The sequence below is a fragment of the Lepisosteus platostomus genome, chromosome 7 (assembly GCF_059453375.1).
Source record: "Lepisosteus platostomus isolate fLepPlt1 chromosome 7, fLepPlt1.hap1, whole genome shotgun sequence".
Classification (NCBI taxonomy): domain Eukaryota; kingdom Metazoa; phylum Chordata; class Actinopteri; order Semionotiformes; family Lepisosteidae; genus Lepisosteus; species Lepisosteus platostomus.
In genome coordinates, this window is record NC_142617.1 from 55,253,651 (window position 1) to 55,276,762 (window position 23,112).

General features: G+C 37.1%; 1 protein-coding gene across 6 annotated transcripts in view; it reads right to left on the reverse strand.

Moving 5' to 3' along the window:
- shf (Src homology 2 domain containing F) overlaps positions 1 to 21,952 on the reverse strand; it is a 113,680-nt gene extending 91,728 nt beyond the window's left edge. For 5 of the 6 annotated variants that reach the window (XM_088641302.1, XM_088641301.1, XM_088641303.1 and 2 more), the window contains exon 1: positions 21,256 to 21,952. In XM_088641302.1, the coding sequence (XP_088497428.1) occupies positions 21,256 to 21,702 (447 nt within the window). In that variant the 5' untranslated portion in view covers positions 21,703 to 21,952. The remainder of the gene's footprint in view (positions 1 to 21,255) is intronic. The other variant, XM_088641304.1, reaches the window with a different exon arrangement.
- Positions 21,953 to 23,112: the final 1,160 nt, after the last annotated feature.

A 23,112-nucleotide genomic window follows, 5' to 3' on the forward strand; every position in this document is an offset into this window, starting at 1 on the left:
CCACCATCCAGAGTGGGGGAAGTGTGCTCCAGCTGGAAGGCTGTGCCACTCACCCGTCATGTCTGGGAATCCCCAGCAGTTACATGGCCATGTTCTTCTGGGAGAGGGTGTGGTGCCGAGAGCTGGGATCCTGGGCGTGCTGAGGAACAGCAGGAGCTGAGCATATCCTGCGGCTGACAAAGTTCTGTTGTTTTTGTTCCACCACCTTGTGAAAGAAAGTTATCTTCCCACAAAGTACAATGGATCCAATTCATTTTTCTAGTTTGGTCGCTGGGTAGAGTGATTGGGGCAATTAGCAACCCTATAATGCTGTAAATAAGCTCAAAACAACTGAAAAATAATCACATTTTATGCGTTCCTTACATGACAAAGGCACCAAAGTTTTTTTTTTTGATAAGCAAAAATATACGCAATGAACACTTACATTTTTAATTAAATGATGGCCTTTTTTTGCCTTTTTGTAATCCAGTTTCCTACTGAACTCTTACCTATTCTACAAGTCATAACCCGTTTCTATTTCAGCGACACTAGCTCAGTATTAGGAAATACACAATATACTTTCAAAGACATTTTATCACAGATCACCAAATCAATTACATTTTATATTTTTATCCCTAAGGGACACAGACCTGTAACTACCATTCTTACAAAGACTAAGGCTGGAAAAAAAAAATCAAGCACGAAGTAAAGATCAGTTACCTAAGTCTAAACATAAAAATGGCAAACCTTCAGCATTTATGACTACGATTTTTCTTAGCATTTAGACATGTAAGTGCTAGCATTAGAGAGCTGCATGGCTTCAGGCAGCCATTCTGAAACAAGCAACTACATAAGGAAATGCCTCCCCACCACAGGTTTAACCTTGGGAGTTAAAGCAGCAGGGGGAAAAAAAAGAAAAAAATAGCTTGCCTGTCTGGATTCCAGACAAGGACTGCTGAAAAGGTTAGAAGCAGAAATATTTCACATTTTACTGTCCAGTGCCAACAATTTTAAATTTGTATTTTATAAGCTCCTGTCTAAGGTTGATAACTCTAATCTTTTACGTTACTGTATTCTGTTCTGCAGGCATTCCACAGTTGCTGTTATATTGGACTTCTGTCTGACTTTATTTCATTTAATGACAACACGGCTCCTGTCCTAATGTAAACAGGCACATGGATATTGATGATACAGTACCTGTAGACTTTTTTTTTTTAAGGAGCTACATGAACCCAGCTCAAACTATTCCGTTTTATTCTGAGGAAAGTATTTCACTTGACTCACACCTCACATTTCCTCCCACTTCCTACTGCCTCTACTTTTCCATTATCCAGTTTGTGTAGTTTCAAAATTCATTATTTTACCATCTTGACTTCCAGTTCTTTCTCTGGACGCGTCTCCACTGTTGACAAGATAAGCCAGCAGGTAAAGTTCAGCGCTGACCTCTACAATTATTGCTTCCAAATTATATTAAGGTGTTCTTAATGTCCTATAAATATTGCCCTTCAGAGTATACTTGATTATAGATTGCATCATGTCTAGCTTAAGCTTTTACGGCCTGTGTTTTTGTGCAAACAGTATGAAGTGTAAGAATGTTTCCCTTGACAGAAAATAATTGAAAAACAACTTTCTTTCTACAACAACGATAGTGTTGTGTGATTTAGAAGACTCTATAGGTATTTCTGTGCCTATATAGAATGAACACCTTGACTATTTTTACGTTATTAGGTTGTCAAATGACTTTCAAAGCTTGCATATAGTTTTATGAGATGCACACAATTATCAGTTTTATAATTTAAAAAAAAATGAGATAGTGTATGTTCACAGAATAATTATTGAGCTAAAATGATTAGTTAATAGTTAATAAATAAATATATTTTTTTGTGCGGTGAAACTCAAAAACCAGTTTGATCTTAGTCCAGCTAAGGACAACCTTAGCAGAATGCGCACCTGGAATGTGGCCTAGACTGTTTTTTTTTTTGTTTTTTTTATAGTGGCACACAATTCACATCCGGCTCTCTGATGAAGATGAAATCTGGCCCGTCTCCACCATGATACGGGAATCTAATGTCTTTTCATGTTACTTTGCCGGGCCCCAAGCAGAAGCCCATACTCGGAGTTTACCAATTTTTCTACTGGTGGGACTTTTGAAGTCCTGAAAGGTTAAAACATTCTAAATATCTACTGTAATTTTAAAAGATTTGCAAGGACCAAATTTATAATTAGACATTATAATACTCATACATAATTGTTGTCTCTTATATATTAAGTTTTGCCCTTATTTCAATGGGAGTATGAATAAATCTGTAGTGCATGTGTTTGAAGTATGCATGAGAAAATCAAGGTCCTTTGCTGTGTTATGGGTTTGAAAGTCTTTGAAATTCTGTAGAACATACTGTTAAATGCATTGCAGTGATGTAGAATAAGTCATTTAAGCTGCCTATTAAGCACTGGCAAGTTAATAGTATTGCTCCAATATAGAGACTGAAGCACATCACAAAAAAGATCAAGATGTACTGTACGGTGGTCCAGAATCCCTTGAGGTACGTTAAAAATGTAAAAGGCTACACAGCTTTGAAAGCCTGTAACACACCGTATATTATAAAATTTGTAGGAGAAATACAAAAATACATAATTGGATTATCAACGGAAAAGCAGTTTTAATGGGGCATGACAACACAAATACAAAATTACTCCACTCTAAAGACCATGCTTAACAGTTAGGTCCTGTTTTGTGAAATAATTTGAAATGGAACATAAAAGGTTTAAACGGTTATTTTAAATCAAATCCTGTAATCAGAGACTGGCAGAGTAACCTATACACTCATGGTTCATAAGCTAAGACCACTCACCTTTTAAGAGGAGAATGCTTGGTAAGAGACAGGGTGGAGTGGGGATACTCAGTTGTCTGTGCTCTCAGTTGTGCGAGTAGCTTCACATTAATATATCATGATTGTGGTTTGAAAGGACTGAATTTTATACAGTGAACAATATACCTTACAGCCAAGGGCTTTACAAGGAGGATGGATTCATGGTATCTAATGTCAGTGTGACATGCTGCTGCCAATACATTTGAGTGGCACTACAGGAAAAAAAAAATATTTCTCATTTCACCAGAGATGAAAATTGACACTCCCAGCATTCCAAGAGGCAAGTGCCGACTTGCCAGTGAAAGGGGAATGTCACCAAGTTGTAAACACTTCCTCTCAGGAAGGGAGAACTTCCTTAATCCTGAAACAACCCACTTGGTCTTTATTTTCCATGAAAAGCGGAAGCCATATGCTTTACCTCTCACTTACAGTATATGGAACTGTCCTTGTCACTTCTTGTCCAACAAGTCAGGTTAACAGTTGTTACCACTTCTAAAAAAATATGTTTTGACTGCAATGCTGTCACCCATTCAAATATTTCATTTAGCTTCTAATGTTCATTCTCGGTTTCTTCCTTGATGGAGGCATCCCGAGGCTAATTTATTCAAATTTTAACATTTCCAATAATTATTTCCACATACAGTATTACCATAAAACAGCATGGAGACTCTGTCAGAGTACTTTACAAATTGGAAGACAAAAAATGACAAACTGTCTTCTTTACTAATCAATGTTAATCAAGCAGGATGAAGCTCACATTATAAAATTCATTGGATCAGTAACAACTGATTTGCCACAATACACATTAATGAACTATCTTTGACAGCATAATTTGTTTCAAATTTGTGTTTTAAATCAAATTAAAAGGGAATTCAATATCATAATTTATTGTAAATCACTACAATTAAGATTATACTTACAGATCAATTAAATAAAAACAACTCCAAAAATCTTCCAAAATGTGACTGCACATGAGAAAACTAAGGTGTATTGCTTTGACTACCACATACTGTATACACTGAAAATCTCGGGAAATATTCTTACATATGCATGAATGTTTTAAGTACAAACAAAGATTTTGGACAATGTTTAAATGTTTTGTCATCATTTTGATTAATTGATCATTTAAGATTGACCATGATATACGTGAGTAACTTCGACAATTGCACAAGCACTAAATCGCTTAATAGTGCCAGCTGAGTGAGTACAGGTGTAGAGGTGATTTAAACCATTGAATGTCAAGCCAGGTGTAAAATCAAGGAAGAAAAATAAAACACAGGAACCAATGTCCCTCTTATCAAGAGAACAACGCCTTTGTCTGCACACTATCCCTCAATGTCTGTGGCGTTCATAGCCCGCAATGTCCAGTTTGGCAAGATTAGAATATAGCTAAGAGATCCTGAGCTTGGAACTATATAAATCCAGTCCAGAGACCTCCCTTGCCGTCTTTCCTGTTGTCTTATCCCCATGTGATCACACTTCAACAGGACAGTGCATGCTCTCATGCTGTTTGTATAACAGCAGCTCTCTTGAAAGATGAGAAAGTGACAGTTAAGTCATAGATCATTAACTTGCCAGAACCACTGAACATCTGTGGAATGACATGTTTCATCCAGAGATCAGAGGGCAGTGAACAGGCACATTTTTGTCTAGGCTTCACTTGAGGAACTGGTGTAAAGTGTACATCTTGCACGGCTTCCAAAGGTGGCCACAAACACTATTAGCACAGACTTTTCACAGCAGATTCCAAGAGATGACTACTGTTAATGAGAATAATGCATTTACCTATGCCTGTTCAATAAAATGTCAGTTCTAAATTAAAAACGTTTTTGTGATTTTTCTATTAATAGTGATTTTTTAGTGATATGCTGCTTTTGATGTTTAGGACACTTATTCCAATTATTATTAATGAAACCCCGTGTGCAGAGAGTGCTGGTACAGTAATAGCTGTACCTCACATTTCTCTTGTGCAACTCAACATTCTCATACCAGCTACTCTGAAAAGGTTAAACATTTCTATTTGGTTCTGTTGGTACTAGAGGCAGTATTATGTAAACAGGAAAGTGAATTGAGGGGTAAAGACTAGAGTTAAAGCTTTTTATATTTGAAACACATAAGGTACATCCCCTGGCACTGATCACACATTGTTGGATTTAGATGGTCAATTTAAAAACTGTTACTGAGATCCACAGATGAAAGGAGGTCTGCACAATACCCAGAATGCCAAGAAATAATTTAATGTTCTTATACCACAGGAAATCCAATCTAAAAATTAAGATTTCTTCTAAATGGATGATTATCATTATGTCTGTTAACTAGTGTTTTGTGTAGAGCAAAATGATACCAAGTTAACATTTAGACTTCTAAAAATACTGACTTTGTGCAGTCTAAAAGAAAGACTTTAATGAAATAAAATCTCAGTCTCAATTATTCTTCTTTTTTTAATCAACTCATGATCGTCACGTTTCTTGCACTGATTATTTTTCACTGGCAAGGCTATTTAAATTTCACAAAGTAGGCCATGCTCCTACAGCTTTTCTTCATATTAATATACTTTCAACAAGATTTGTAATAAGGTATAGAATTCAAAACTATTCCCTTGATATATAGTGCAATGCATGTGACATTGATGACTTTCTCTCTAAACAATTATGCAAATGGTAGGCAAAAAGATAAAACTTGGTGAAAGTAGTTTTTAATTACAATGAGCTGACTGTATATTTGCATTTAATAGGATCATTTGAGTAGTTTGACAAATGTGTTAATATCATATTGAATATTTTTTTAAAGAAAAATATTAAACTGTTCATTGAGCAGTAAAGTAGCGTTTTCCCTCCCATGTCTTACTTGTCTGCATTTTTCCCAATTAATCTTTAAATAACATAGCTATCTTTATTGCTGGCACTAACTTCACAATTGTTTAATTCCTTTCTCAGACATGAACTTTCATTGGTGCTGGATCAAATTCATTTAGATAGAGAGGATGCTCTCTTTAAATGATTTCAGCAGCCTGGTAGACTCTCCTGAGAAATATAATTCATTCTAATGCAACTGTGAATCTCCTCAGTGTGCTTGCTGCAAGTAAAACAAAAAGTCTCCCTGCCTGTTTACTCTGATTTAAAGGCTGTGAAATGTCCAGAAGAACTGTGAAAGTGTATTTTAAAATTTTATTCTCTACACCTTAATTTGCCAGGTCTAGAAATCACATTAATGGACACAAGGCATTCTTTTGGGATAGCTTTATGTACAGTATTCTCTTTAAATACTTGTGCCAAAATAAATTCTTTTTAAAGCCACTTAAAGAACGTTTTAGAGAACTCCATGCTGAAAAGAGAAGAAAGAAAACAACATTTCAGCTCCACGGCCAAAACGTTGCATTTTCTTTCTTTCTCTTTTCAGTATGGAATAAACCTGTTACTTGTTACTTTGCAGCCTACGCATGCTGACGCAGCTACCCACCTGTTTTAGAGAACTGACTGGAAATGCAACCAAAATGCAATTTTCAGGAGAAAAAGGCTAGAATTCAGAAATCACATTGGTGCTGAAGCAGCATTTCTTGTATGCCCAACTAGGTAGGTCTGTTACCAAAATGCTGATTGTCTGAGCACATTACTCAGATCAAAACTAGATTAGTTTGTCTTGTATTGAAACAACTGTGCTCACTGCCTCTACTCAGGTTAACTACAGTGCCTTGCGAAAGTATTCGGCCCCCTTGAACTTTTCAACCTTTTGCCACATTTCAGGCTTCAAACATAAAGATATAAATTTTTTATTTTATGTGAAGAATCACCAACAAGTGGGACACAATTGTGAAGTGGAACGAAATCTATTGGATTTTTGAAACTTTTTTAACTAATAAAAAAATGAAAAGTGGGGCGTGCAAAATTATTCGGCCCCCTTGCGTTAATACTTTGTAGAGCCACCTTTTGCTGCGATTACAGCTGCAAGTCGCTTGGGGTATGTCTCTATCAGTTTTGCACATCGAGAGACTGAAATTCTTGCCCATTCTTCCTTGCAAAACAGCTCGAGCTCAGTGAGGTTGGATGGAGAGTGTTTGTGAACAGCAGTTTTCAGCTCTTCCCACAGATTCTCGATTGGATTCAGGTCTGGACTTTGACTTGGCCATTCAAACACCTGGATACGTTTATTTGTGAACCATTCCTTTGTAGATTTTGCTGTATGTTTGGGATCATTGTCTTGTTGGAAGATAAATCTCCGTCCCAGTTTCAGGTCTTTTGCAGACTCCAACAGGTTTTCATCCAGAATGGTCCTGTATTTGGCTGCATCCATCTTCCCCTCAATTTTAACCATCTTCCCTGTCCCTGCTGAAGAAAAGCAGGCCCAAACCATGATGCTGCCACCACCATGTTTGACAGTGGGGATGGTGTGTTGAGGGTGATGAGCTGTGTTGCTTTTACGCCAAACATATCGTTTTGCATTGTGGCCAAAAAGTTCGATTTTGGTTTCATCTGACCAGAGCACCTTCTTCCACGTTTGGGGTGTCTCCCAGGTGGCTTATGGCAAACTTTAGACGAGACTTTTTATGGATATCTTTGAGAAATGGCTTTCTTCTTGCCACTCTTCCATAAAGGCCAGATTTGTGCAGTGTAAGACTGATTGTTGTCCTATGGACAGACTCTCCCACCTCAGCTGTAGTTCTCTGCAGTTCATCCAGAGTGATCATGGGCCTCTTGGCTGCATCTCTGATCAGTCTTCTCCTTGTCTGAGCTGAAAGTTTAGAGGGATGGCCAGGTCTTGGTAGATTTGCAGTGGTCTGATACTCCTTCCATTTCAAGATGATCGCTTGCACAGTGCTCCTTGGGATGTTTGAAGCTTGGGAAATCTTTTTGTATCCAAATCCGGCTTTAAACTTCTCCACAACAGTATTACGGACCTGCCTGGTGTGTTCCTTGGTCTTCATGATGCTCTCTGCGCTTTCAACAGAACCTTGAGACTATCACAGAGCAGGTGCATTTATACAGAGACTTGATTACACACAGGTGGATTCTATTTATCACCATCAGTCATTTAGGACAACATTGGATCATTCAGAGATCCTCGCTGAACTTCTGGAGTGAGTTTGCTGCACTGAAAGTAAAGGGGCCGAATAATTTTGCACGCCCCACTTTTCATTTTTTTATTAGTTAAAAAAGTTTCAAAAATCCAATAGATTTCGTTCCACTTCACAATTGTGTCCCACTTGTTGGTGATTCTTCACATAAAATGAAAAAATTATATCTTTATGTTTGAAGCCTGAAATGTGGCAAAAGGTTGAAAAGTTCAAGGGGGCCGAATACTTTCGCAAGGCACTGTAGGTCTGTCAGAGATTCAGCTTAAATCATCTTCATACTTTTCAGAACTTGACACCAATATGGTGAAATTAAAGAATTCAAAGTTCAGAACAGGGACCAATCTTAAATAAAGGGAAACTGACTCCTTTTATGGGACAGTGAGAAAACAGAAAGAAAAAAGGCTAGTAACCCTACTAGTAGTGACTAGAATGTGTCATGAGAAAATATATTTTCAAACCTAAAATATAACTCCAGCTAATTCATTCTAAGCTTGAATACAGGAGGGACATGAGAGCATATGAAAGCTTCCAGATGAAAATAGTTCTTTTGCCACAGTTCCACTCAGTGCAACTGGCAGTCATCTTCCTACGTTCTGGGAACATCCTGGGATGTAGCACTTAGGGTTGTACATAACTGTTGTGCTTCTTGACATAACTAGAATGACTGTGCCAATGAGCCACAGACTTCTCCTGCCCAGATACAATTCTCAGGTCACTTAATATACAGGATGGCTGGTGCCAACAGGCCTAATTGCAGCCAAAACTCTGTCTTGCAGAGGTGGGTGGAGACCAGGATACCACTAAATCATACATGGTTGTATTCATCTTTAGAGACAGTCCTTGGAGAAAAACAACTGAACTACATAGTCTAGGTTCTTAAACTGCAGCAGCTTGGACAGTATTCTTATTTATATCCATATATACAGTATACATCTACACCTTATTAGCCTCTCCCATTTTTTCTTGCAAGTGCTTATTATATTCTTTTCTGCACCATGTTTGTTGTAGTTTCTAAAATAAAATCATAATTAAAACACCTGAATCTAAATTGCCACTCTAGGGTACGATCTTTAATAGAAGGTGGTAGTGCTCCTAAAGCACGAAATTATTTTTTGCTCTCATATTGGAGAATGTCCTGTTGTGTAATGCAACTGATTCGTATCAAAAAAATGAAGATTAGCCTGTTTTGCAAAACCAAAAAGAATCTTCCTTATAAATGATTCCACACATTTCACACCAATAACAATACAGTTCATTAGTAACAGAAGACTACATTTGTGACACCCTAGCATGGTCTAAAGCCTAGAACTCCAGATTGTCTAGACTTTCCTTTTCCAGTTTACATGAGATACCCACATAAAAACTGCACAACTTCTTACTTTTGGGTCACCAGCAAGGCACTGATACTAGGCCTTCACAGATGCATGATGGTCATGTTACCCATAAAAACAGTTCAGAAAGCCAGTCCCATGATTTCTCAGAACACAAAAACCAATATCTTTCATAATAAATCACAGTGTTTAATTTATTTAGACGTATATAACAGTGGGCAAGCTACAGTATGTGCACTTCAACACTGAGAAAAAGAACAAATAAATGAGATACTTCACTTTGATAGAATAAAGCTAGCATCACAAAACTGGTGTTATCAAATAGAAGATCATTGTGCCAGAACAAAAAGTGTAAAAAAAACTACAAAAGGTGCTATTGATTAGTGTTAGTTTTCAAACAGCATCTTTCTTATTAGAAAAAGACCTCAAGACATCTGTAGTGAGGAAAATTTTTACTTCAGAAATAGTCTGCACAAAGACTTATTTCATTACTTTAATCCACTTAAATCAGTTTTCAACAAGCATGAGACTACAGAACTGTGGATATTATATAATATGGTGCTGATTCTCATGGGAAGGGGTCTCCAATTTGATTTTTACAGGGCACTATCCTTAGGTCAGGCAAGTTTAACTGAATACTATTAGCAAAAAGGTTTAGAGGATACATTGAGCATTAAAAGGACTTCATCTTCATGGTCAGGTCAGTGGAACAATTTGCAAATATTCTTCTGTTGCAAGTCACCCTATGTCATCAGTGACAAATCTGGAAAGCGCTTCAATCTGCACTACAGAAAGGGCCAGCAAGCTGTGAGGAACATATACACTTGGCAAACCCCACAGGGTTTTTACTGACCTTAGAAAACAGATGTTAAAAAAACAGATACCTACAAGGTCAAAGTGACTTAGTTTAGTTAATAAAAGGCTCTTTCACATACATTGAAGGCTATGAAACATTAAGATTTTAATTACTTCATAAACTGCAAATTAGATACAACCCCTTATTCATCTGCCTAAAACAGTTTCTCTCAGAAAATAAATGAATAAGAAAAAATGTATGGGACAGGAAAAATACTTTACCATAGACATACTGTTGTGGGTGTAACGATATGACAAGAAATCCATTTAAGTGCCCACACACTGTTAAAAGGCTTTGAAAAGTATATTACTGTACAGTATGTATAACTGGGTTTCTCTGGAAAATGCCCAATTAAAGCTTGGCAATAATATTTTCTTACATTAAAGTTATATGTTCAAGTGCAGAAATGGTTACTTACCTGAAACATTAATTTTGTGTATGCACGAAATAAGATAGACATTTGGAATTTATTCACAAAAAGGATGACTTACTAAAATGTGCCAAAATGCATTTAAAGGGGCTATAAAAAACAAAATTAGAAAAGTAATTGTAAACCAATAAGAAAAGGAACAAAAGATAAAACCTGCATTTGAGTATGAGGTATCCTGAAGTAATAATAATAATAATAATAATAATAATAATAATAATAATAGCTTACACTTATATAGCGCTTTTCTGAACACTCCACTCAAAGCGCTTTACAGGTAATGGGGACTCCCCTCCACCACCACCAATGTGCAGCATCCACCTGGATGATGCGACGGCAGCCATAGTGCGCCAGAACGCTCACCACACATCAGCTATCAGTGGGGAGGAGAGCAGAGTAATGTAGCCAATTCATAGAGGGGGATTATTAGGAGGCCATGATTAGTAAGGGACAATTGGAAATTTGGCCAGGACTCCGGGGTTACACCCCTACTCTTTTAGAGAAGCGCCCTGGGATTTTTAATGACCACAGAGAGTCAGGACCTCGGTTTTAGGTCTCATCCGAAGGACGGCGCCTGTTTACAGTATAGTGCCCCCGTCACTATACTGGGGCATTAGGACCCACATGGACCGCAGGGTGAGCGCCCCCCGCTGGCCCCACTAACACCTCTTCCAGCAGCAACCTTAGTTTGAGTTACAGAGGGAGTTAAAATCTATTTCTATATCTGTTTCAAAGAACAACATTCTCTGTATTTGTATACTGATAATTTATGGGTAAAACACTTTACATTTTTCTTTGAAAAAAATAATTGCTATAGTATCAAGATTAACCACAATACTTAAATTTAAATTTGTTTTTGGCATTCTCTTCTGGAAAAGATTATTAAATCATGTGTTAAATATCCAACGAATCCTGGTTCTACAAAAGTACTCTCAGTTTATAAATATACAAATGGGTGATTACCCACAATTTAGTAACAGGGACACAGCTTCCTCAGGTGTTTCTGGAAGGCAAAAACACTCTAGCTTTGTTGTAATTATCCTGGTTTATGCTTGATAACCTTCAAGACAACTTTTCTTCCATCTGTTTTTACCAGACAGAGTTTACCTTTGTAGGATACATACTGTATACCTGGTATACTGGTATAACAGGTGAAACCATGCAAGATTCAGATTATAAAATTTATTTTTCTTAAGGTCTCTCTACATCAAACTGAAACAAATGTTTACTTCAGCCAGGACTTTGTTGTGAAGTGCACCGAGATTCTTGACTGTCATGTCATGCTGCCACGTTGTACAGCATTTTGTTGAAATTAAACTTATTCAATTGAACTAGGCAGATATTCTGATTCACATCTAAGAACGATATAAACACAGGTAGCAAGTGTATATTAATGCATGCATGAGCATTTAGCATTGTTTGCAGTGTAAAAACAAAGTACTGTACCTCTACAGGCAATACCTTATAAGTAGCCTGCAGAACCTCCTTGTAGAGTAAAACGGCAAGAACAAAGCAACAAACAAAACAAAAACATGCTTTATTTTATCAAAAGGTGCTTAAATGAAATTGTAAAAGTCCTCCAGTTCTCAATACAAATGAAGAAATGATGGATCTTTTTTTCCAGGAAAAATCATATTGAACTTGTCGAATGCTCCACTTAAATACTCCTGTAGATTCTGGATAACAGAATTGCAATGCTAATTGTCAAAAATGTTAAGTTAAAAAAAGTAGTTTTACTGTGAGATACCAGAAGAGGCAATTTTGTTTTCTTTAGGAGACTAAAGTCACCACCTAGGATAAATTATCTTTGGTTAATGTGCAGTTAATCAGACAATGCTTTTCTTAGATGCTGTTAGGATAAGAAAATGCAATTGAATACTTCATGAGATGTAAAATGGTACAAATGGATACATTATAAGAATGAAAATGCTTTTATGAAGAAACTATGTGCAAACATCAAAACATATAGAGTGCTTCACCAAATTTACTTTAGGCGATAAGATTATAGAATAAGATTACTAACCCTTTAAATGTTTAAAAATGCAAAAAGGAATGAATAGATTTTTTTAGATTGATTTTGCTGTGGTGTCAAAACAGATGTCCATTGTGAAAATGAGGAGTTAAAACTTTAATGCTTGATTAAGGATAATGAGGATGCAAATAAAATAGTTTAATTCTTCTGATTTGTCAGTGAAATTACAAAAATGGTTATACAATTAGGATCTACTGCTGAAGTAATTAAAACAACAATTTGGCTTTTAAAGAAACCAGAGAAAAGCAGACCTGCTCACTTTTCATAATATAAATTGCAATCTGAACTGTTTCTTTCTGAATTGATAAGTTTGTTGGACTATGACAGAAAAGGAAACGTGATTTCCCCCTGTCCTTATGACCTCTTTGAAAATGATTCTGAATGCTGGCAGAAACATCCATGCTCTAATGGTACAATACACAATTCTCTTATGAAATGACTAATCATGCTCCAGACAATATGTAGTTGATGGTACAATGTAGGATGTAATACATACATGACCCTGAACAGATTATCAATGTGAAATTAAAAGTATAGGCTTCAACGCTGTCTTATGAGTACCCCCAGCAATATAATACAAAAGAATATTGTATAACATAAAACAAAATATTTACTGCATCGTGTATTAAAGGTTCACTTTAAAAATCCATTTGAGACAACTGATAACAGCTAGGAAAAAAAAGTTTTTTGGGAGATAATACTGGAAAAACAACTAGCAAAGAAGGGTAATGATTCTCTGCTATACCTACAAGTTCCCCTACTCCAATTAATGTAAACAGACTTTTGCCTTCTTATCTATTGTTGTGTGCAATTCACCCATTTTCCCCACGTGTTAGATGGAAATGGAAAATGTTCTCCCCAGAAATTACCGCATGGGTATCTTATGTTCTGATAAAGGGTGCTTCATAACTTCCTGCCAATATCTTTATGGCACATTTTCCGATCTTAAAAATTCCTACGTTATGAGACGCAAACTCCTTTAGCACAAACTACAGTTAAAACTGCTCTGTTACTGAAACCACCACAGTATGACTCAAGCAGATATACTGTAGCTTTTCCTTTTTCTCACTTATAAACTGGACTTCAGTCTGTGGAAACTCCTACTCTTAAAGGGGAAGAGCTTAAATATTTCATTCCTGATTCACTTGCTTCTGATTATTCCTCTTCCCATCTGTGAACAGTAACACAAATCACAAATGAAATTCATATTTCTTCCAAAAATTTTTGAGGAATGTCACTGCAAGACCTTGAAAAATGCAACTGGCACCTTAAAAAAACGATCAGGTTGGACAAAAAAAGTGAAAGCGTTTTAGCGCCACTTAAATGCTGTATGAAAATTAATGTTAAAAACAGCCATTAGCAAATTCAAATGACTTTCACTTAGTTTGGAAGTTAATTGGAACTTTTAGATTTTCATATCTGTACAATAATATTAATGAACTAGCATTGTGCTCTCTGCTATTTCACATCTTTTATTGCATTTGATATCAGGTTTTATCAAGAACAACTTGCACAATCTAGAATCCTCTCCTGGAGAAACCTCAAAGGATTTGCAGTGCTGTCTCTAACTGGAATAGAATATAAGCAGGAAAAAAAGATAAGGCAAATATATCACAGTGTAAGTCACACACTTTGCATGAATCACATAAAGCTTCTTTTTTTACACAAGTGCCTAAAACTTCTTACAGGAGGAAAAATCGGAGACAATGCTTGGATTCTAAATTAAATGCACAACAGCGAGCTCAGAACTAAAAGTACTTAAGAGTGTTTATGAAAGCACTGATATCGGCTATGTGATATTCACCAATATTCACAGTGAATGTGAATCATACTAAAGCTGTTAATTTTAGGTCTTCCTAATCCATAGCTTGAATTTCTTAACGGATACTACCCATTGGAAAACCACAAGGGCATTAAACAATTTAAAGAGGAAAATAAAAACCGGAATGCTTCTGACCCTGCTTAGTCAAGAAGGTGAAAATTTAAAAACAAAGGTCTGGTAAATTCCACCATTCGATTACAGTTAGGATGCCACAAATAAGGCTGTGCCAGCAGGCAGCCCCTCAGTGGAAATGTTACTCTAGGTTACCGTCTTATCTCTAGACAATGCAGAGCATGAGATCATTTTGAATTTCGATTACAGTTATTTCTGTAACGTGTAGTGAAAATGATGACAGTAGTGCTACTTTGTCCACGAAACACTTAGAAATTAAATATCTGCTAAAGGTGAGGATTCACAAACATCCCACAAACTTTCTGTGATTGGTCACAAAACACCTATTGTGAGCAAGGCCTCCTCACATTCAGCTGTGAACAAAGGCATGCATGCTATTTCCAATAAGAACATTTTTTTTGTGGTTGTGAAAACATAAAAATGTAGATGTGATATTACTTTGTTTAAACCCTGTATCTTATTAATCCTATAATAACTATGGTTTAACCACCTAGAGAAAATATGTAATACACCAGCTATTAACCTTAGTCCTGACAAAGCAGCCCAGAAAATATCATTTGTTTTCTGTTTCATTGTGGAATAACACCCACTGAGAGTCAAGCCAAAGCTATACAAACGTACTTGACCACTACTGGTAGTAGTTACAGTGCTCAATAACTCAGACACGTTTAAAAAAAAAATAGAAGTAACTGATGTTGTGTTTTATAGCCTAACAGTTACTGCCGTCTCTGCATGCTGTTTGCATTGTGAATCCAATATTTAATGCCAAGGGAGAGGTTTGTTCAGAGATACACAGTAACTCAAAGAGAGATACCCATATGCCTATGACTTTGATGATGATTTGTTCAGCATTGTTGGTTTGAACATCCCTATGAATTTTCATGGTTTTGCATCACTCCCCGAGTCAAATATTCATGTGGATGAAGTGCAAAAACATGCTGTATCAAAGCATACAGGCTCCATAAGAGTCTGATACAGCCCTTTTCTAGGTTAAAGGTGAAGCTTAAAAAAATATGCAGCTTTTAAGTAATACTCTTACCTTTAAAGGTAAGCAAATATACAATATCATGGATAGGTCCTAAACTATAAACCATCCAAGCCAAATGTCTTCCTAGTCGCAAAAATTGGAGCCTCCAACAACATCATATATCCTGTTTGTTATTGCTGGATTTCTCAAAAAAAAAAAGAGAGATCCGATTTGGACCCGCACAGCAGTTAGACCTAGTAAATCTGAACCCAACAAAAATGTAAAGGATCAAGTAAATTTGCGTTAAACAGGTGGTGCCGTCATTGTAATTTTCTTGGAATTCAAATAGCTCTTCCATTATGAAAGCTCTCTCCTTGTGATGAAATAATAGGTGAACAACATACATTTCTTAGTCTTGGTTTGCAAGACTTATTATACATTCTCGCTGAGGGAATCTTCTGATCTTGTAACTTACATGTTTATTGTTAACTAGTAAACTAGTTTACAAAGTGTATCTGGCAGTTTTGGCAGCTATTCTCACTCGCTTGGCTGAAAGGACCAAAAGCATTATAAGGGCATGACCAGGACATGACCCTCAGTTCAGCAGTCAAGCAGAAAAAATGCAAAAAACACTTCACTACAGTCCACCTAGTTAAGAGTACAGATTGGTGTGCTGTTGCTGTCACTTACTTTTATTATTTAGCATGTGTCTTTTTCTAAATAGTTATATAATGAGATTGTCCGCATCTGCACTGGAGGTTACAAAACCTATGATGAATTTAGTCATTTCATTCATTTTTAGTCATGAAATGACAGGTACCCGTTTTGGAATAATTAGCCTGTGCAACCTTTTGAAAAAAGCCCACAAATCATTCAGGGTGTCTGACAAATGTAATATTATATTGACATACTTTAAAACACAAATGCTACTGATTCCAATACTCATTTGTTGTATTTGTAATGCCTCATAGTATTTGAACCTTTTAAGGTACAATACATTGCGGGACCTGTAAAACTAAAAATAAAAACACTATCCTTCATTTATGCTTCACTACATAATTTTTATCCGTACAGAAGGTATTTCAGAATTTCAAACGCAATGGTTTACAATAATATTCTGTATCACATCCAGATGGCAGTATTTAATGGAACTAGTCAATTTAGAGGGACGGGAGCAATCAAGGGGAGATACAGGCCCTTTCAAGATGGAAGAAGGAGAAATTGTTTAAATTAGAGCTTAAACGCAGCTTAACATACAACATTCAAATCCTTACTTTCTAGGTTAAATCGTCCTAATTTGATGTATGTTTTTGACATACTATCCAACAGTTTTGGGAAAATCTCTTCATTGCTGGACTACATCCCAAAACCATGTGCTCAAGCAGGAATAGGTGTTTCTCAAGAGGTTGTTGGGTTCTTGTCTTCTCAAAATTTCAAGCCTAATTGACCCCTATATCATACCCATGAAAATAATCAGACCCAATGAACAGAAAAATCTGTAATACATAATAATTAAAGTATCCTAGCTGTTATAAAATGTTAGTGCCTGCAGCTCTACTGTTTTATCTAATGGCACTTTATCAGGAGAATGAAAATCTGTGTGCTCATCGAAATTATCAATCAACATTAAGGGATAACAGCCAGACATACTGGCAAAAGATGGTACAACATCACTGCAGTGCCTTGAAGTTATGTGCGATATGTAGTTTATGTATGCCATCAGCCACAGGGAATTCATGGGGCTTTTTTAGAGGATAGGAATACTCAGCTGTTTCAGTTGAGGTGCAGCTGCAAATATAGAATACAAAAATGGGCTCACTGAAGAACCAGCTTTCCAAAATGCCTAATCCTCATTACTGACATTGTCTGGTTCACTACTGAACACAGTATGACCCCATTCAAAAAATGTACATAAATTAGCCTAATTCTAATTTCCTTTTTCTTGTGGAAACAACATAACAGAAAAATATCTTCCTAATTGTATAAAACTAATCATAAAACGAAAGATGCAAATCTAGCAAGGAACGTTACAGGTACAGAAAAGTGTTTCATAGTGTTTCTTTTCCTATAAATACATATGTGATATGTATCTGTTCACCTGTTTTTCCCCTTTAGCCTCTTTCTGCTGAGCCCTGATGCTGACCAATACAGCACAAGAGAGCATTCAAAAAGCTTTCATAGAGCAAATGTGAGAAGTGATGGGGGAGTGTATTGGAGTTATACAAAACAGTTTTTGGCAACCAGCACAGTGCAATGCTGTTCTGTCTCTCATACATCCTCTCTTGTAATCAGCTTTGGAAATTCTTTCCAGGAAACATTTTTGCAAGAAATGAGTTAGAAGTAGATATAAAGATTTAAGGATAGAATTGTTCTTAAATCAAATCAGAGCAAAATTAATTTAAAACAACTGATAACAGAAATTTTCAGAAGGTATAAACACCTATTGTAACTCACCAGACAAATATGGCAAATTAAATAAACCTTTTAAAAAAATGCAATTCTATCATTCTCATTTGTTCCTATATCCTGGGGTCTTAGGATAATGAACATTATTTGAATTCCTTAAAAATGAAACTCTGCCAATTCCTTGTTGTTGACCAGTAAAAGTGAATACTAAGCTTTGCTTGCCATTTGTTAAAACAAAAAACAAACAGAATTAATGCTCTTCCTGTTCCAGGTGACGACGATTGTACAGAGAAAGTAAAAGACTTCCATTTAGTCACAATAGATGAAAACACCTACTGCAGTCTTTGACAGGCCACACCTGTTCAAAATGTGGAACACAAAGAAGGCAAGGTGAAAAGAAGCACCCTTTTCATTGGCCGAGAAGGTTAGAGCAAACAGCACATGTTCAACTACTCTGTACAAGCATTCCTCTGATCCGTTCAAGCTCAGCTACTCCTACTTCCCCACTACTATGATGGCATATGACGTAGCCATACAACCAAACAGATGCCAATGTAGCAATTGCTGCCTCAAGTGATTAGTAACTGTATGAATGTAGGGAGTTATGCAGATAGGGAGTTGCCTGTATTGGGCAATATTACAGTGCTGTTCTCGCATACCTTCTGACTTCCCATCTGGCCTCCTTAAATATATTATAAACTGATGGTTATAAAGGGCATTCCAGGCATATCTATCTTGTTAATTGTTCCACAATAATGTGATTAGCCGATATATATACAGTATGTTAAACATTAACAAACACAGAAAACCAACAGTGTCTCAGCCAACAGGTCATGTTATCCTGTGCAGTCTACTTGCACTCTTAATTTCAGAACCTTATTTGCAGCTTTTCTGATGAAAAGCAATTCTGGTGAAAGTACAGTAGAGTATTATTAAAGAAAAAAACTACTCACACAAGCCCTGAATGTACACAGACAAACTGTAGGCAAGCTAACAAACACACAGCAAGATAATCAGCACAAAACTCACAACTGGTCAGTAAAACGAGGTCAAAGAGATTTCAATAGTAAAAGGAAGTGAGTTGTATTCCATAATATATTCTACTGAGTTTTTAGTAAGAAGAAGCTCTAGTACAGACCTAGGTTTTTTTAACCTGTGTACAATAGCAATGTTTGTGTCTATATCTGCCTGCTTCCTAATAACATATTGAACTAAAACTGCAAATTTGCTCTGACTGACAAGGGAGGAATGCCCCTGGGCCCTCGTCTTCTCAAAGCATACAGGTCCTTCCTTTCAGCACCACCAATTACAGGGAGGCATTTGACATTTCCACTTTCCATGAGAAATGTTATATTCCTTACCGTCTCTCGCATCACAAATATTGAGCTTTGTTCATTAAACATCGTCAAGCGGTTGGGTTTTAAAGCATGTTATCGCTCCTCAAGTTAGAAAACTTCACAAGAGAAATGTACCCCCTTTATTGATAACTGCATGAAGCATTCCTGTGATTCTCAAAAGTGTAGCCTTCATCAATTAATCATAATCATGATTTCTGAAGTACATTTCTGTTTCATAAAAACTTTCATATAGATAAGTTAAAACATGTGGTGGACATAGGTCCTGTTTGTTGTGATGCACAATATCACCAGCGCTGAAGACAAGCTCCCAGTGATTAAGTGCACTTCAACATTAAGGCTTATATCTCATCATTTAGGGCTGATTCTTCAATGAGCAAGAACAAAGATGCATGTGACAAGAAGCAACCTTGCTTTAAGGTTTTTGGACTGATATGACTAGGGACAGGGTCTCATCACTAGTCCTAGTTTCATTTTTGGTTTTCATTCCAACCAAGCTCCAGATGACTTAACTGGATCAACCATTGCTTTATCAAGAGGAAGTCAGCATGGTTTTCAGATCTCTGTTCATTGACCAGACCAGGTTACATACAGTATAAATCCTGTAGGGTTGTGGATTTCCATGACCAGGGGGTTGCAAGTCACAGAATTCTCTCTTAACCTAGAAAGAAAATCTAAGAACAGAGAACTGGGGACTTTCAAAGACCAGTACATAATTACTGAAACAAAATGTAATTTTAATGCTAAAACTGTCACGTTAAAAACACCGTCACTCTGTGTTAGTTTAGATTTTTGTGGGTGAATTCCAAATAAGCACCTACACTGACATATATAATCCGTTCTATACCTTGATTAGGAATGAATTAAGTTGTTTACCAATACATACAGTAAGTGAGCCTGATGTTAATGCAGCTGTATCCGTTTTAGGGAATGATTCTTCAGAATACACCTTAACTCTACAATCACTGCAGTATCCAGTATACAGATAAATACAAACTGCAAATTAGTATTCCAGAAAAATTAAGCACATGCTGTTCAGGAATAAAACCTCTGAGGGAATTAAAAAAACAGGAAAGAATTAGACGTGTTCCCAGAGCTCAAACCAATAACATGAGAGTCTTCGTCAATTAATATATATAACAGTATTTTATTGATTTGGGCTTCTTCGTTTTTATATCTTTCTTTTTTTGGGACAGGTTTTCAAGATGCTGTAAAACAATGGTGGTTTGAACGCCAAGTAAATTACCGGAACTTAAAAAGTACCCAAATGATATAGCGTTTTAAAATAAACAGCCAAGTTCTTTCTTTATTTTTTATTGCTTGAAGCAAGCTGGCTAAAAAGACGTCAGAATTTATCACCGCAAGTTACTCCTAAAACCCATCCATCAGTCGATGCCGATATGCCACTCAGGCTCAGATTTATCTAAAACGGCTGAAAGAAGCAAATCCAATAATCTCACAAAATGAACACGGTTAGAAAATCAAACCCTAACACGAGGTTTGCGTCCCAGACTCTTCCTGTATTCTAATAGAATTCCCTGCAGTGACGAAAAAGACCTGAAAGTCCTGTTGGTGGATAAGAATCAATCCACTGTAAGGAAACTAACATGTTCCTTTTGTAGCAATCGTGTTACAAAAGAGAAACAACAGCATTCTAGCGTGACATACAAGAACGCTTGGTAGCATTATGAATGCAGGATCAATGCTTGGCTACGCGGTCTTAATTTGAGCTATTGCAAAAGCACATAACTTGCTCTGACGGTTTTCACTATGTAGAAAAGCAGTCTTGGTTGAATTTCAGTAGCTTGTATCGACGGTTTTTATTAGCTCACACCTCTTAAGTTTATAGTTTAAAGTTGATCATGTGGTTAACTATTTAAAAAAAATAAAGATCAGTATCACTGTCGTGCTAAACAATACTTTTCTAATGCAGAGCCCCGTGTTTCTTTTGAAACTATTTTTCTACGTTAACAACGTTGTCTCTCTTACGGTTCTAAGCCCCCTTACCTTCTCTTGTTTGTTTTCCTGCTCTGCTGGAGGTGACGTGGGTGATTTCACATTCACAGCACAAACAGTAGGGGCCGAAGTGCTGCCACTGCCTGGACTTGGGGTGCTCTTCTCGACTGTTTCCACCTTGATGAGCCGGTGCTTGGGGGAGACGTATTTGATGTCTGGCGACCCAGAAGAGCTCAGGCCCCCTGGGAACGAACTCCCTCCGCTGCCTGTGTATGGGTCCTCGAAGTCTAGTTCCTTCTGTAGCTTGTAGGCTGCGAGAATGTCTGGTTGTGCGGGGCTCAGGTAATGTGTAGCCCCAGCGCTTGGCTGCTGCTGGTGATGGTAACCGGGTGTACCGGGCGCAGCCGGGTGACAGTGCCTGTAGTCCGGTTTCGGGGGAGCCGGAGGGGGCGCTTTGGTGGTTTTGAATCCTAGGTGCTCCTTGAACCATCTGGCCATGCTGCCAGCGCATTGCTCACAAGTCTGGTTGATTTGTTTCTTTTTTGTTTTTTGCTCCACTTTTCTTTCCAAGTTTCTTCTTTGTAGCGTGTACCTGCGTCCTGGACTCCTCCTAAATTGTTGCTTATCTCAGCAGTTCAAATTCGGTCCTTGTTCCACTAAGCAGAAGTGCGCAGAACCGATACACTCTGCGTTCTCCTGCCACTCACACACGCACTGATAGCCGGATCACAGAAAGCTGGAGCTCCGCTAAGCAATATGGGAACAAACAGGCAGCTAATGGGATAGTCAGCCTCCCCTTTTAACTACCTGAGAATACCCACTGCCATCTGCTGGTCAGAACCGTTTTTTTTATAAAGAAATAATTTACTTTTTTAAAGCACATCAAGCCATTGTGGATCACAATACATTTATAGCGAAAATGATTTCAAATATATCCTATTATAATGGTAAATGAAGGCTTATTGAACTTAAATAAGATTGTTCTCTTAATATGAATCAATACGTACATGTCTGTAGATGGTAAGATTACGGACAGAGCAGACTGATTATATGATTATTTTTAACAGGGGATAAAAATATTAAAAGGAAAAAGTTGATAGAAAATGTTCACAAGGGACCTTTTAATGAGCTAAGACTTACTAAGGCCCACTGACTACCTTAAGCAATATATCCAGAATAAATAGAATTGCTCAGGTGTTGTAAAGTCTTTGTGAGTAAACTAGCGACTTGAAATTGTGTTACGGAAACACGACTGTCTTCCCCCAGTTTTTGTCTACAGACCTCCCAACTTATAAAATCACAACGACATATGGGGTCGGAGCTGTTCATTTACAACTGTCTTTGTTTAACTGGAGCACCTAGACATAGCCATTGAGCGAAGTGCTGCCCTTAGCCATGTAGAGAATTTCTAAAGCTGCCTGGACATGACAGGCAAAACGCCGCCGCATTCTTCAGAAGAAGGTGCATAACGTCTATTTTTTTGCATAACGTCTTGAATGAGATAGAAGAGGACAGGAGCAAAACGTTCAGGTGGGTAGCGGCGTCAGCATGCGTAGTCTGCAAAGGAACAAGTAATAGGTTTATTTCACGCTGAAAAGAGAAGAAATGTTGTGTTTTCCCTATTCTCTTTTCAACCAAGAGCAAAACATGTTACTTTCAAAGGAGTCGCCTAGATTAAAACGGTGTACATCAGTGTCTCGACATAACTGACTGCCTTATGTTTTCACTTTTAGATTATTCTGTAAAAATAGAATTGAAGGTGTAAAATAAAGCAAGAGTGTATTTTTAGAACGGGTCTCTTCGTTTCACTTTTGTTAACTGTCATATATGAAAAAAAAAGTCTGGACTGTCTAAAGGATTTCAAAAGTGTCCAAAAACAGCTAAACTCTGAATAACCCTTTGACAGAC